Consider the following 12,763-nt stretch of genomic DNA (forward strand, 5'->3'; position numbering starts at 1 on the left):
AACAGGCTTATATAAGATGATGAACTTGGTAAATATTACTTGCTAATCATCAGCATGTTAGCACTCTTACTGTGAGCATGTTAATGTTCGCATTTAGCTCAAAGCAACGCTGTGTCTTTGAATCCAACCTAACAGTGCTGCTAGCAGACCTTTTTTCTATTAAAGAGAAACAGGGGAGAAAGGCATTCTTCTTATGTTGGCTGTGGGTCCCCTGCAGCACCAGACAACAGCCAGAACTAAATTTACATACAAGCTGCGACATTGTGCTGACTGTGTGAAAATGTCATAAGTCAGATAGTAGCAGCTGTAGGCAGCCAGCTCAGTAAAAGTCTCTGAATACTCAATGGTCAACATGAGGTCTTGACCTTCCAGTAAATGTGTCACAGTGAAAAACGGTTAGTGTGACTGACACTTTTCATAGCCCTGCTGGACCAGGAAACAGTCCTGAGTTGTTGAAAACCTCTTGCAATTTAGTTAATAAGTGACAATAGTTAAGTTCCTTTAGGTGACCAGAAAATGGCAACACTATACTTTTATTTAGAAATTGAGAATTTTGAGGTGAAATTTATCTGAGCTTTATATAGGACTTCAGTGGCTGATGCTCTGATTGTACCAAGTGTTGACCAAGATGTTCTCTTCTATTAAACTAAGTTCAACCATGTGGGACATCCAGTGGGATGAAAAAATGCTTTCCTCTGGTAACGTGATCTCTAAAACACAAAAAGGCTACAGTCCAGGAATGCTGTAGATATCATATCAAAGAGAGTAACAATTCGACACCACCCCAAAAAAAGGAAAAAAGAGATACACAGGAATTTCAGTTTTCCACACAATTCTAAGAATAGAGAATTGAAAACATCCATTTTCTGGAAATGTCTAGTTACAAGGTTGGCAGCAAGATGAGTAGTTCTTAAACACTGATGGATGTGACCTCACTGCTCAATGCTCATACAGTCAGCGCAGAGAGAGGGTATTGTAAATATGACTGATAAAAATCAGTCTGCTGCTGCGGCTGTTGTGCAGGACCGGGAGCGCATTTCAGACAAGGCCAGGCACATACCTGGAAGATGGAATTTTATCAGAGGCATATTTACCACTATTTCATGTCAACCCACAATGACAGATAGGCCAGGAATTCCTCTGATCACTAAGCTGCTGCAAAAGAGGAAAGTTTACTTTTTCCGATGCTTGGAAAACCATTATATTTGCTGCAGTGGTCACAGAAATTTAAAGAATGAATTTAGGAATGTAATAGACTATTACCTGGATTCTAACAATTATAATTTAGGACATTTTAAGGCTTTTCAGTGAATGTGATTGACAGGTAAATTTCTGTAGCTCCTTCTGGACATGGGTCTTAATGAACTCAATTCAAATAACTGACAGCTGTCTCCAGTAAAATACCTTTTATTGTGGTGGTGAAGTGGTTTATGATGAATAGTGTAACACTAAAAACAGCTACAAAATCATCTGTTTACACCGAATGAGCAGATTTGCTGGCAAAAACAAAAGGCCTATAAAACAGTACTGTTCGAAACACATTCTGATACACTGCTAAACATGCAAGAAGTTTTATTTCACACACACAGATGTAAAGTGGTGCGTATACAAGGTACACAAGACTGAATAAACAGTCTGTATGCATCAAGTATCTCAAGAGAACTGAGATGAGACAAACTTCTAAATCGAAGATCAGAACTCCTTCCTGACAAAAAGTATATAAAGAGACCCTGGTTGTAATTTGGGTGCCCAGTGTTTATAGAAGGTGCAGCAGACAATCACTACAAACACGAAGGGAGTGTTTCCTAGTGTAGCTAAATGGCGACATCTAGTGGATTCCTAAGGAGGAAGAACTTTTTAAAAATGTAATTTTTAACAGAGTTACAGCCATTTAAATCACATTATATAAAGGAAAATCACCATATTAACACAATACAAACAGTTATATTTCACTGGTGATTACATATTTCATATAATACAAGACAAACACAGACCTAGTAGCCCACCACAGCCAGACGCTACTGTTATTTTAGCTCATTAAATTAAATCTAACAGGAGGCAAAGCCAACTAACCACACTTTATGTTCAACTTGTCACTCATTTAAAGTTAAATAATTTTTGGAGTTTTGGTCTTCGTCCCTATTGATTATGGTAACATCTTATTTGCCAACATCTTTGCAAAGACCCAGGGACACAGGGGACTCAAACAAGAGCAAACAGGCAGGTTTAAACAAGTCTCATTTCACCTTGTTGCCTAAACTGCATGTTTGGAAGATGATGATGCCAAACCAAACCTGTCATCACTCGTTTACTAATGCCCAGTACATGTTATAAAGCTGTGTCGAGTGATATCCCTCATCCCTGTGCCCTTGGAAGAGAGCTGGTGAGGATGATGGCGAAAACTATGATCATACGACCCAGACTTTAAAACACCTGAATTTTCCTTTAACTTTGGAAAATAGTGTGCAGGGATTTACTGAAATCTAAGTTCTCATGTTGAAGATTTTGCAGTGGGACCGCCATTTACTTTTTAAGTGTGCTGACAGTCCTTTGAAAACAAAACAAATATTATAATATTGCAAATTATGTCAACGTACAGATAAAATGCCTGTTTACGTTTACAGCATTCTACCTACTTAATCATTGTGCTAATATCTGTGAATGTTCTTGGCTGACATAAAATGTTTAAATTAGAAACAGATTCCTTGTTGCAGGAAGTTTAGGTCTCACTCAATCTTTTGCCTGAGGATCCTTTTCTCCTCCTCCACAAAATTCTTGTCAGAGGTAGCTTGTCCCATGTCCCTCTTCCTCTTCTCCTTCTGCTGGAAGGTCTCCACTCGACGTTTTTTGGCAGACAAGTCTGCCTGCTCTGAATCCTCATCTGATCACCAGAGGAGTAGTAGTGGTGGTGGTTGGTTTGGGGAGGCAGAGTGGAAAATAATCATTTTCTAATTACTCAACAGCAAATTATTCAAACATAACACTTGTTTCGTGCAGATGCAAAGTGAAGCAAATGCAAGTCTTGTTTTTAGCTGGTGTTTGTTTGGTAATTTTGTGGTGTGATGCAGCGGAGACTGTCTTTTGCCTCTGTGGGTACCAATTGCGCTGCCCTGGGTTTATGTCCACTCACTTATGCAAATGCAAGTTTAGTTGGCAAAGCGTGCGTACACAGACCCCTCCAATAGTGACATAGAGCTTATTTATGTAGTAAGCTGGTTTCTGCTTGATTTTTCATCTAGTAGATGTTTAAATAATAAATAATAACAGGACAGGGAGATAATCTCTACTACTCATTGAGCAAGTTTGCTTAACTATGTCCGAGACAATAAGGCTGTTTAAACAAGTGCTACCAATTTCTCACAGTTCCTCTACTACAGCAAGTATTTTCTACACATGCTCAACAGCATCACAGTAAGTTTGTATAGTGTAATAGTGTCAAAGAACTGGTGCAATATTAGTGGGGAGAATGAAGCCTATGGCAGTGATCATTTCATCAGTTTATTTATACTGATGAGAGTGTAAAAATGCCACACTGGCATTGCATTGCAGGACTAACCTGTGTCAGAAGGTTGCTCCTCTGCAGGTAAGAACAGGGCGTTGCCAGTGTAAGGCTGAGGTGCATCTTCCCCATTGTCTTCATACACATTGGACCACTTTATAGCCATGTCCATGCCTGGGGGAGGTCCCTTCTTCTTCTCTGGCTCTGCGGTGTAGCTCTCAGGAGGGGGAACAGCGTTTGTCTTCCATGGCTTGAACTCTCTGGCAGGCTTTAAGTAACAGAGAAAAGCAGGTTGTGGAAAAGTGGATCAAATTAATTAGGATGTTTAACTTATCGTTACGTGGATATCATAGTGGCAATTGTTTCTGTGCCGTATATTAAGCTGTGAAATTTGCACGTAACTTCGTACTAAAATGTACTGTGGAACGACAATAAAGAAATCTTGAACTTGAATCAGCTGATCGGTAGGTAGACCGGGGATTTTTACCTCTTCAGGAGCTTTGACCGTGAGGCTCTCCCAGTCTATCTGCTTATTCAGCGGATTGTAGAGAAAAGCGGGCTTGGACACGGAGCCGAACAGCTCGTCAGGTTTGGGTAGAGGAGCTCCACCGGCTGCTCGTTTGGTCCCTTGTTGGGAGGACTGAGCTCCGCTTCCCGGAGCATCAGTCCCCGGTCTCTTCTTTCGACTTTCGCCCTCCTCGTCTGAGTCGCTGCCATCGCTGCTGTCGCTCAAATCGTCGTAGCTCGAAAAGAAACCCAAGGAACCTGACTTCTTTTCCTCTGTCATTTTTCAGGAATTACTACTTTTTGTAACGAGCAACAAAATGTTGTTGTAAAAAAAAAGATGAAAAGAGGAGAATAAAGCTGCAGAACCGGACTCAGCTGGTATCAGTGCTCTAAGCTCTACTCCATTTTGAATGAGCCTCCAAAATAGTCGTAAAGCATTTTAATAGTGTCGTGACGGCTGTCGCAAGCTATTTCATTAAAGGAGCAGGCCGAGTAAAAACCGAACAATAATTGTACTGTTGGCATTTAGCTTCACGCAATATTTCCAATGTGCAATTTTTGTAGAATAAATATAAGTTTTTAATTTTCACTTTCGTTGCATATCCTTTTTTCACAGCCACTTGTCTGTGTCAACTCTAAATAGCAAGTATACTTTAGGCTATGGTAGAGATGTTGCAGTGTGTGAAACTTGCAGTCACGTTTCAGTTGTATCTGAATTAGCCTCCAGATGTCACTGTTAAACTGTTGCATTTAGTGTTGCACTTCACTAGAACTCTTTTTGACGTAACTTTCAGTTAGTGGCTTTTTCTTGATTATTTCGTCCATCTGTTTGTTATCCCAGAATCCCTCTCTCACCCCTGGCTGTCGGTGTCTCATTCAAGATGTTTTGCATCTGGATCTTCATCGTCCAGAAGATTCAGCCTCTCCTCTCCTCTTCTCTCTCTCTCTCCCTCTGTGTGTCTGTTCCTTTCTCTTACCTGTGTGAATGGTGTGCTTGAGTTTTGCCTGATATGTCCTCTTCCAGGTTCTTTGGCAGAGACAAGGTCTGTGGTTCAGGATCTGTTTGTTGACACCTAAAGTTGCTCAACGTCCTCCCGAATCCATATTCTTCATATATGTTGCAATCTAATGATAATACTCTCTTCATGTTTGTCCCTACTCTAATTTACTATGTTGGTAAACATGACATCTTTTGCATGTCTGTCTGTCCTGGGAGATGGTTCCCTCCTCTGTTGCTCTTCCTGAAATTTCTTCCATTTTTTTCCAAGTTAAAGGGTTTATGGGAACGAGTTTTTCATTATCTGAATCAAGGGTCAAAGGACAGAAGGTGCTACACAGATTGTAACCCCCCCCCCCCCGAAACTAATTTGTGATTTTGGACTTGGTCACGGACTTGGGTTTTTTTTGGTGTTTTATAAAGTAAGGCTCCCTCCTTGACACCCATTCATCTTCTGGGGTCAGATTGGGGTCACACAGCCTGACGTTTTGTCTGAAATCTAAAATGCAGATGTTTATCTAGATCATGAATGACTTATGATCAGACTCTACTGTTACTTCTAAACTTCACAGTGAGACATGTTGATAGATGAGTGGGCAGTTAAACTCACACGAGATATATTAAACAGTACTATTATAATATTAAAATGAAATAGTCAGTACACTATTACATTTTTTTAAATTTAGTTGTCCTGATATTTTGAATGAAAACCCTTTTTTTCTTTTAAGTTACAGAAAATGGCTTAAAATCACTGACAGCGTATTGAAAATGATATGATTTGAAAGGGTTTCACAGTTATCTTAATTGTGTTTGATGATCTGTACCAAGAAGGTAGTATATCAATACAACAACTGATGACTAAAGACATATCTTGTCTACTGCTGTTCAGAATTAAAAGTGCCTGTAGAATCAGTACAAATGTGCACACAGAAAAAGGTGATTTAATTCATTCATTGTTACTGCCAGAAATTAGTAGTCTTCCACTGGAAGGGCACACTTGAGGGAACTTGCTTATCAGGGCATCTTACATGTTTGGTCACCATGTAGGACACCATGGAGTTTTATCTACCATAGTGGCATCCAAAAGGGCACTTTTGTGGTGTTTCTACAAACATGGGGGCATAGCCCCTGCTCCCCACTCCACCAGTGGGACAACTTTTTTGGGCAGCAGGCAAATGTCAGCTTGTGAACCATGACACAACAGCAGAATGTGTGGAGTTTAGGTGGGATTACAAACGAGCAAAGTCAGTAAGATTTTGTGACCACTGGAGTGCAGTATGGTCACACCAGTGAGACAATGAGCCATCACAAAATAGTAGTGAGAAACTAATGAATGAAAAATCTGTATCGACCTGATCATTGTCCAATCTGCTTATAAAATATACTTTTCTAAAACTTGCTTCCTTTACTACTTAAAGATGTTCTTCCAGTGAATATTTTTTGTCTATTGCCATCTATGAGAATCTAAAGACATTTTCCAAGATGTAAAACAACACTTACACCACCTTACCTAAAGGGTTTAGACCATCCCCTCTACCTGGTCACATCACTTCTCCTGGTTATTAAGAGGAATCTGTCGTGGGTTTTCTTAAGTCAGCTAGACAAGGAAACATATATCTTACAGATATACTGCCCTAAATTTATCTCTCCCTTCCTCCTTCTCCCTCCTTCCATGCCTAATAATAACAATACAGATGCTTCAAATTAGATTTTTTGCATTTTTAGGTGTGCCAGAGGTCAGATCTGCAAGAGATTTACTGAAAGTCCAGTCCTAACAGATCCTGAAGGTAGAAGTTCACATGCAGGGAAATATTTGAATTTTTTTCAGTATAGTTGTGATTGAGTGTTCCCTCCTGCCGTCCTCCTTAATATAGTAGCAGTGGGATCACCATTAACAGTTATTAAAGCACTAAAATAAATCCTTTTTGAGTGTTGTGTTTTTGTGCTAGAAGCAGGTATAAATACAGAAGAGCTTGCTGGTTTTGAGGTATAATTCTACCAAATTACTGACTAGAACCTTACTGCCTACAGAGAAGAAATATATTAGAATATAATAAAGATTAAACAGTGTATTTGATCACCTATAAGGACTCATTTGGGTTATCTGCAGCCTCAGAAACACTCTTATGTCCTTTTAAAAAGATGTCTGGGAACTTAAATGAGCCTAAAAGAGGAGTGGCTATGATTGTCAGGACATATTTCATGTGTGAACAACCCATATTTATTCCCAGTGGAGGTTTTACACTTATCACTATGTTTGTTGGAAGCTAATGACACTGTCAAGTTGTAACTTTGGAGCAAGCCAAATGTTGGCAGGTAACAGACTCAGATATTCTCCTTTGACTGTTGAACTTGTCTCCTCTCCTAAGTTAAACACTAAATTAAATCTGTGTTTTTGACAGATAGTGACTTTTCTCTTTCTGCCACAGCTAATGAGTAAAGGAAATTTTCATTGTCTTAAGTCTTTTCTACAAATCCCTCACCATGTCAATAAACTGGCCACAGATCTCACTACAAATTCTTGGAACCAATCTTCCAGAGGATGTATCCTGTCTTTCAATCCTGTTCAGCTACATAACAATTAAATTAATAAATAATAAGTGCAATTTGTTCTCAGCTTCAGTGTCTTAAAGAATGTGTTGTGTTATTAGATACTTCCACTTCTTCCCAGTACAGTTTTCATTGTTTCCTGAATTGAAACAAGGCCAAATGTGTCAGAGTATTACAAATATGTCAGACAAAATGAAACTTGATTCTAAAAATAAATAAATAAGTAATTGCAAGTATTTTTTTTTTTAGCCTTCTCAATTCCCCAGTTATGAGAGCTAGTTTTCATTATTTTTCCTCTTACCAGTCCTATATACTACTAGGAGAGCAAGAGACTTCATTTCCTCCCATATGAAGATTTTCTGATAAGAGCATGTTGTTCTTCTAATCATATTCTTGGCTTTAAGGATGTGATTTTCTGACAAAAAGAAAGTAAATCCAGCGAGGAGGATACTGTCCTAGCTGGTCCAATTGGCGCTTACTTTGGCTTTTTATTTCTCAACAGAGCCTGACCATGATGTGAGAAATTCCCCATGGAGGTGAAAAGCCACACCTCTCCCTGTCTCTGTTTAATCTAGCCATTCATAATATCTTGAATGCACTTATTTTATCCATAGGTTTAGATCAGGTCAGGACACATGTGTGAAAACATATCAATGGGTATTAGCTAATACAGCAGTGGGCAGATGTTTTTTTTTTTCTCCCTCTCTCTCTTTTAACTTTTCTACAATTAACAAGAAAGAGAAATGCATACTAATTTGATCGAAATAGGCGTTTTCCCTCAAATGAATCTCTATTAGCTGACAGAAGACCCCAGATGTCTTCTCCTCACATGTTTTGTTGCATCACCTGTGTGCTCTCTCTTGAAGGCACAGTGGGGGATTCTGAGAATTTTGGATGTTAATTGTAGAAATCCTGTTCATGTTTTAGATAATAAAACCCAAAGTCCATCTTGAAGTTGCCAAACAACACCTGGAGAATGGAAAAAGTGGTATGTGGACTAGTAAAACCCAGGTGGAAGTTTTCACTTCTTTTTTCACCAACAATGCAGGCCGAACATCTTTCTGCCATTGTGTAGCAGCTCGTCCAGCACAATCCAGCTGCTTTATCTGTCTCGACTACTTATTTTTATCTGCATTTTGTGATTGGTTGTAGACTTAATAAGGGGAATTGGTAAGGAATTCCCTTAAGTATCACTTTCAATCACTGCTTTTCACTTAAATTTGCTTACATTATGTAAACTAGAAGAGTTTAAATAGACTAAAGTAAAGTAGTTGCAACCTCTGGTTGATGCCACTGAGGTGAGCTTTGACCTCAAGCTCTGTTGATGTAGTGGACTGACGCAGGAGGTAGAACAGTGACCTTTAAAAGGTTAACGAGGAGACGAGACACGCTGATGTCAAGATCATTGCCTATATTCAGTGGACATGGACATGAGATGTCTTTATACAGACATATTTTAGACAATATATGGCCCAACCAGCATTTCTATAGACACAAAGTTCTTATCATCCACAAGATTCAAGTCTGTAACACCATAGAGCTGCTTTACTCACAAAAAACTGGAGACTTTCTCTTAGCTAAATGATTGTATTTATACTGATAAACCTTGACCTCACTCCCATATACAGTATCTAGGTAGCTAACATATCCACCATGAGCGCAGGAGCATGGCCTTTTACATTAAGTAAAAATCATTTTCAGTCTTAAACAAGTGTAAATGATTCTGCACAAATGACATAACAACAGTTTTTGCCTGTGAGATGGACAATGGACACAATCACCTATCTAAGTGTTGTGGACTGGTCTCTCTCCTGATTGTCTTGTCGGCTCAAAACAAACAAACCAAACAAATGTGTATTTCATTTACAAAATTCATATATGATAAGATAAAACCTGTAACAAATAAATGAGAGTAGCTTGACTATTTAAAACAGTTGCGTTCTTCATGAAACATATGGTTTTGTTTATTTTCTTTCACACAAAATGCAGCTATTCTACACCATTCGGTTACTGAACAAGATAACAATTTAAAAAGGTGTCAACCAAGTGTCAAAGCAGCACCTGTGGAAATCAAGTATTCACGGTCACCTAATCTTCCAGCATTACCCCATACATATCTATCATCTCTGCTTTTATCTTTTTTCCATCTCTTTTTTCATTTGAATCCCACAGTGATATGATTAACTGGAAATGGGCTGAGGTGGAAATAACGTGTGGTGTCATGACTGGTAGTTTTTTCCCATTTTTTTTCCGATGGGAGAAACTCAGCTGAATTTAAGAAGTGACATTCATGTTAAAACATGCATTTTTAGATTTATACATGGTGTGTGTAGTCTACATGCATATTCACTACCTCTCTACTAAGATTTTTGTTGTCTACCCATCATGTTCTTTCCTCTCTCTACTTGTCTTAGGTTTTAATTCCCTTCCTTTAAGTCTGTTCTGTATTTATCAGGTATTATTTACTGTATCCACAGCCCTAGATAGACACATGCACACATACAATCCACCTCCATGTTTTCTCTGGTCACTTAACACACAGACAAGAGAGGTGGCATTCTTTGGCTCATTATATTAACTGGAGGCTCTGTTTACACAGCGGCCTGTCAGGGCTCGTGGCTGGAGGCCACAACAGGCTCCAACTGATGGCAAGAAGACAGAAAGTGAGTAAGAGAGGGAGAGAGAGAGAGTTACACTTTCCAACTCACTGCATCCAATATCAAGAGACCAATATTTAGCAAAAATAATACAAATATCCCCAGAGTTCCTCTATCTAAGTGTCTCAGAGACTTCCAGTCCTGCTGGGAGGGCGGCTGTGGACTAGGGGCAAGATATATAGCAGCCTGCCATGAGCTCCACATCTCTGTGAGCTCCCTGTCCCACATGGCTAATAATTAAACCTGCAGTGCGGAACTTGTGTTTCCCCTTCTGGCATAGAAAGTAATTACACAAACACTCTTGACGCATGCTTAAAATGTAGGCCTATACCTACAGCTGAGCTAGCTCCAGGCCAGTTCAGAAATAGCTACAAAAATACAGAGAATTTTCCACAGTTCCAAGACAATAATGCATTATTTATCTGAAGTAAATTTAATAGCTACACAGCCTACTCCAAAGATTTTACAAATACCAAACTGTCCACGAACAGTTCTGCCCTTAGTCCCTTCTCTTCTGTCAGCGCTCTCTTGAGGAAAAGCTACACCTCACCGTCAATCGCTTTGTTTTTTTGACTGTAATCTCTCACTCTCACAAAATCACTCATGGAGCATCAGAAACCTTTCGCTTCTTCAGTTTTTCTACCATAGGCTCTGCCATAGTCCTAGTTGCTGCCTGTTGCTACAGAGCTGAGAGAGTTGCTCATCTCAATGTTCAATTTAAATTTAAGTGGCTTTACTGGCATTACTGCATACAATACAATATTGTAAAAGCATATTAATCAAAACTTTACAATCATAATAAACGTAAATAAACTCTCAATATTAATCTCCCCAATTGTTTTTTTTAACAGCAATTGCTGTAGGGGCAGCTATGGTTAAGGGGGTAGATTGGTCGTCCACTTCTCAGAAGGCCAGTGGTTGGATCCTCGGCTTCCCCAGTCTGCATGTCGAAGTGTCCTTGGGCAAATCACTGAACCTCAGAATGCTCCCGATGGCCATCAGTGTGTGAATGAGTTTCTGTTTCTGGTGAGCACCTTACGTTCTGTTCATCAGTGTGTGCATGAGGTGACTGTGATGTGTGAAGCGGTTTGAGTGGTCAAAAAGTCTAGAAAAGTGCATTACAAATACAGACCCATTTACCATTGCGGCTCGTGGAGCTCTCTTCAAGCAAACCAATCAATGCTGGTTGGCTTAAAATGCATCATTATTGGTGTCCCAGCTAGGAATGGCGCCACAGACACAAGATTTAAAAACTCCGGTATACAGCGAGATACACAGAGAATGGCAGTGATAAGTTTAATCAGCATTGTGCAAACGCTTTTGGCAAGGGCACTCTAGCAACATTTATTAATTACTAATTTATCTGTTCTATGTTTATATCCTATATTACTCTTACTTACATTCAGTCGCCCCTCTTGCTCTCCATGCCCTTTTGTATTGTTGTTAATTTATGTTTATATGACAGTATAGTGTGTGTTTTTATGCTATGACAATGTTGTGTGCAAGCCACTCAAACTGAATTGAGAGAGAGAGAGAAAAAGAAAAAGAGAAGAGATGAGGGTCTTGCTGGGAGAAGGTGTGGGAGATCTGGGTCAAAAGGACAGTTTGCAGGCGAGTGGGGTAAGATGTGGTGTGGGCAGGGGTGGGTGTTGGGGGTGATCATCCCCATCACATGTTCCACGGCGTCCTGCAGTGTGGATGGCTGTGGGATAAGCACACACAGCACACTCAACCCCATGCCCTTCCTGATGCTTTGATTTTCACCACTCTCCCTCCTCTACAACCTCCACAACATGCCCATACTGACACCACACACACGCACACACAAACACACACACACACACACTACTTGAGTTCTTGACTTTACTCTTAGCAGTCCATTCAAATAAAAGTGCAAGTTTGAGAGAGGTAGTCACGGAGTTTGTGAGTGGCAGATACATTTTTATTGCTCTACAGTTTGTGATGGAATGTCAGAATGATAAATGATTACTGTATGAGGTAACCACACTATCAGTTTTTGATTATGGCTTTTTTTTTGTCTTCATGTTCAACTATTTTAAAACACACATGGATGAAAAAACAACAATTCCAACTAACCCTCCTGGTTCCAAATATTTCACATTTTAGCTGCATTTACAGCTGGTTAACATATAGAAAATATTTGCATGGAAATACTCAAAACACTCCCATTCTTAGTTGTGGCTCTTTTCGATGTGCTATGGTGGTGCCATCCGTTCCATCTTTAAATCCTTTTGTCAGCTCTGTCTGCAGGCTGTGACAGTCTACATTTGCATCTTTAGGCTCATGGCTTTTCACTTTACTTGTAAAGCCCTTAGTGGTTGTCCAGTTGTGTGGGCTCAAGTTCTCCTGAAAAAATCTAACTGTTTCTTTTTCTTTTCCAGATGTAGTCTTCAAAAAGTCCTCCAAACTAAACAAACACACTTACTAAACAAACTACACTTAAGGAAAGAAAGCAAGTTAAGTTTTTGCTTTTTAATGTAAGACAGTCTCCACTCAAAAGCCAACATCACATCTTGTCTATTCTTAACAGAC

At 39.5% G+C, this 12,763-nt stretch overlaps 1 protein-coding gene across 1 annotated transcript; it reads right to left on the bottom strand.

Moving 5' to 3' along the window:
• Positions 1-1,391: 1,391 nt before the first annotated feature.
• cunh1orf52 (chromosome unknown C1orf52 homolog) lies at positions 1,392-4,430 on the bottom strand. The gene is made up of 3 exons (XM_038715257.1): positions 3,987-4,430; positions 3,557-3,767; positions 1,392-2,881 (listed from the first exon to the last, which is right to left on the bottom strand). Exons 1-3 carry the CDS (start codon positions 4,284-4,286, stop codon positions 2,727-2,729), a joined length of 666 nt encoding a protein of 221 aa, XP_038571185.1. The 5' UTR covers positions 4,287-4,430; the 3' UTR covers positions 1,392-2,726.
• Between the last annotated feature and the right edge of the window lie 8,333 nt (positions 4,431-12,763).

The sequence above is a fragment of the Micropterus salmoides genome, unplaced genomic scaffold (genome assembly GCF_014851395.1).
Source record: "Micropterus salmoides isolate LMB-PRFRI ecotype aquatic unplaced genomic scaffold, ASM1485139v1 Ms_hic_scaffold_13, whole genome shotgun sequence".
In the NCBI taxonomy this organism is placed as follows: Eukaryota; Metazoa; Chordata; class Actinopteri; order Centrarchiformes; family Centrarchidae; genus Micropterus; species Micropterus salmoides.

Excerpts from the sequence above, each read along its gene's own strand:
- cunh1orf52 (XM_038715257.1), bottom strand. The coding sequence starts at position 4,286 with ATGACAGAGGAAAAGAAGTCAGGTTCCTTGGGTTTCTTTTCGAGCTAC. Across the intron at positions 3,768-3,986 it reads CGGTCAAAGCTCCTGAAGAG|CCTGCCAGAGAGTTCAAGCC; the intron begins GTAAAAATCCCC and ends TGTTACTTAAAG. Across the intron at positions 2,882-3,556 it reads GGAGCAACCTTCTGACACAG|ATGAGGATTCAGAGCAGGCA; the intron begins GTTAGTCCTGCA and ends TCTGGTGATCAG.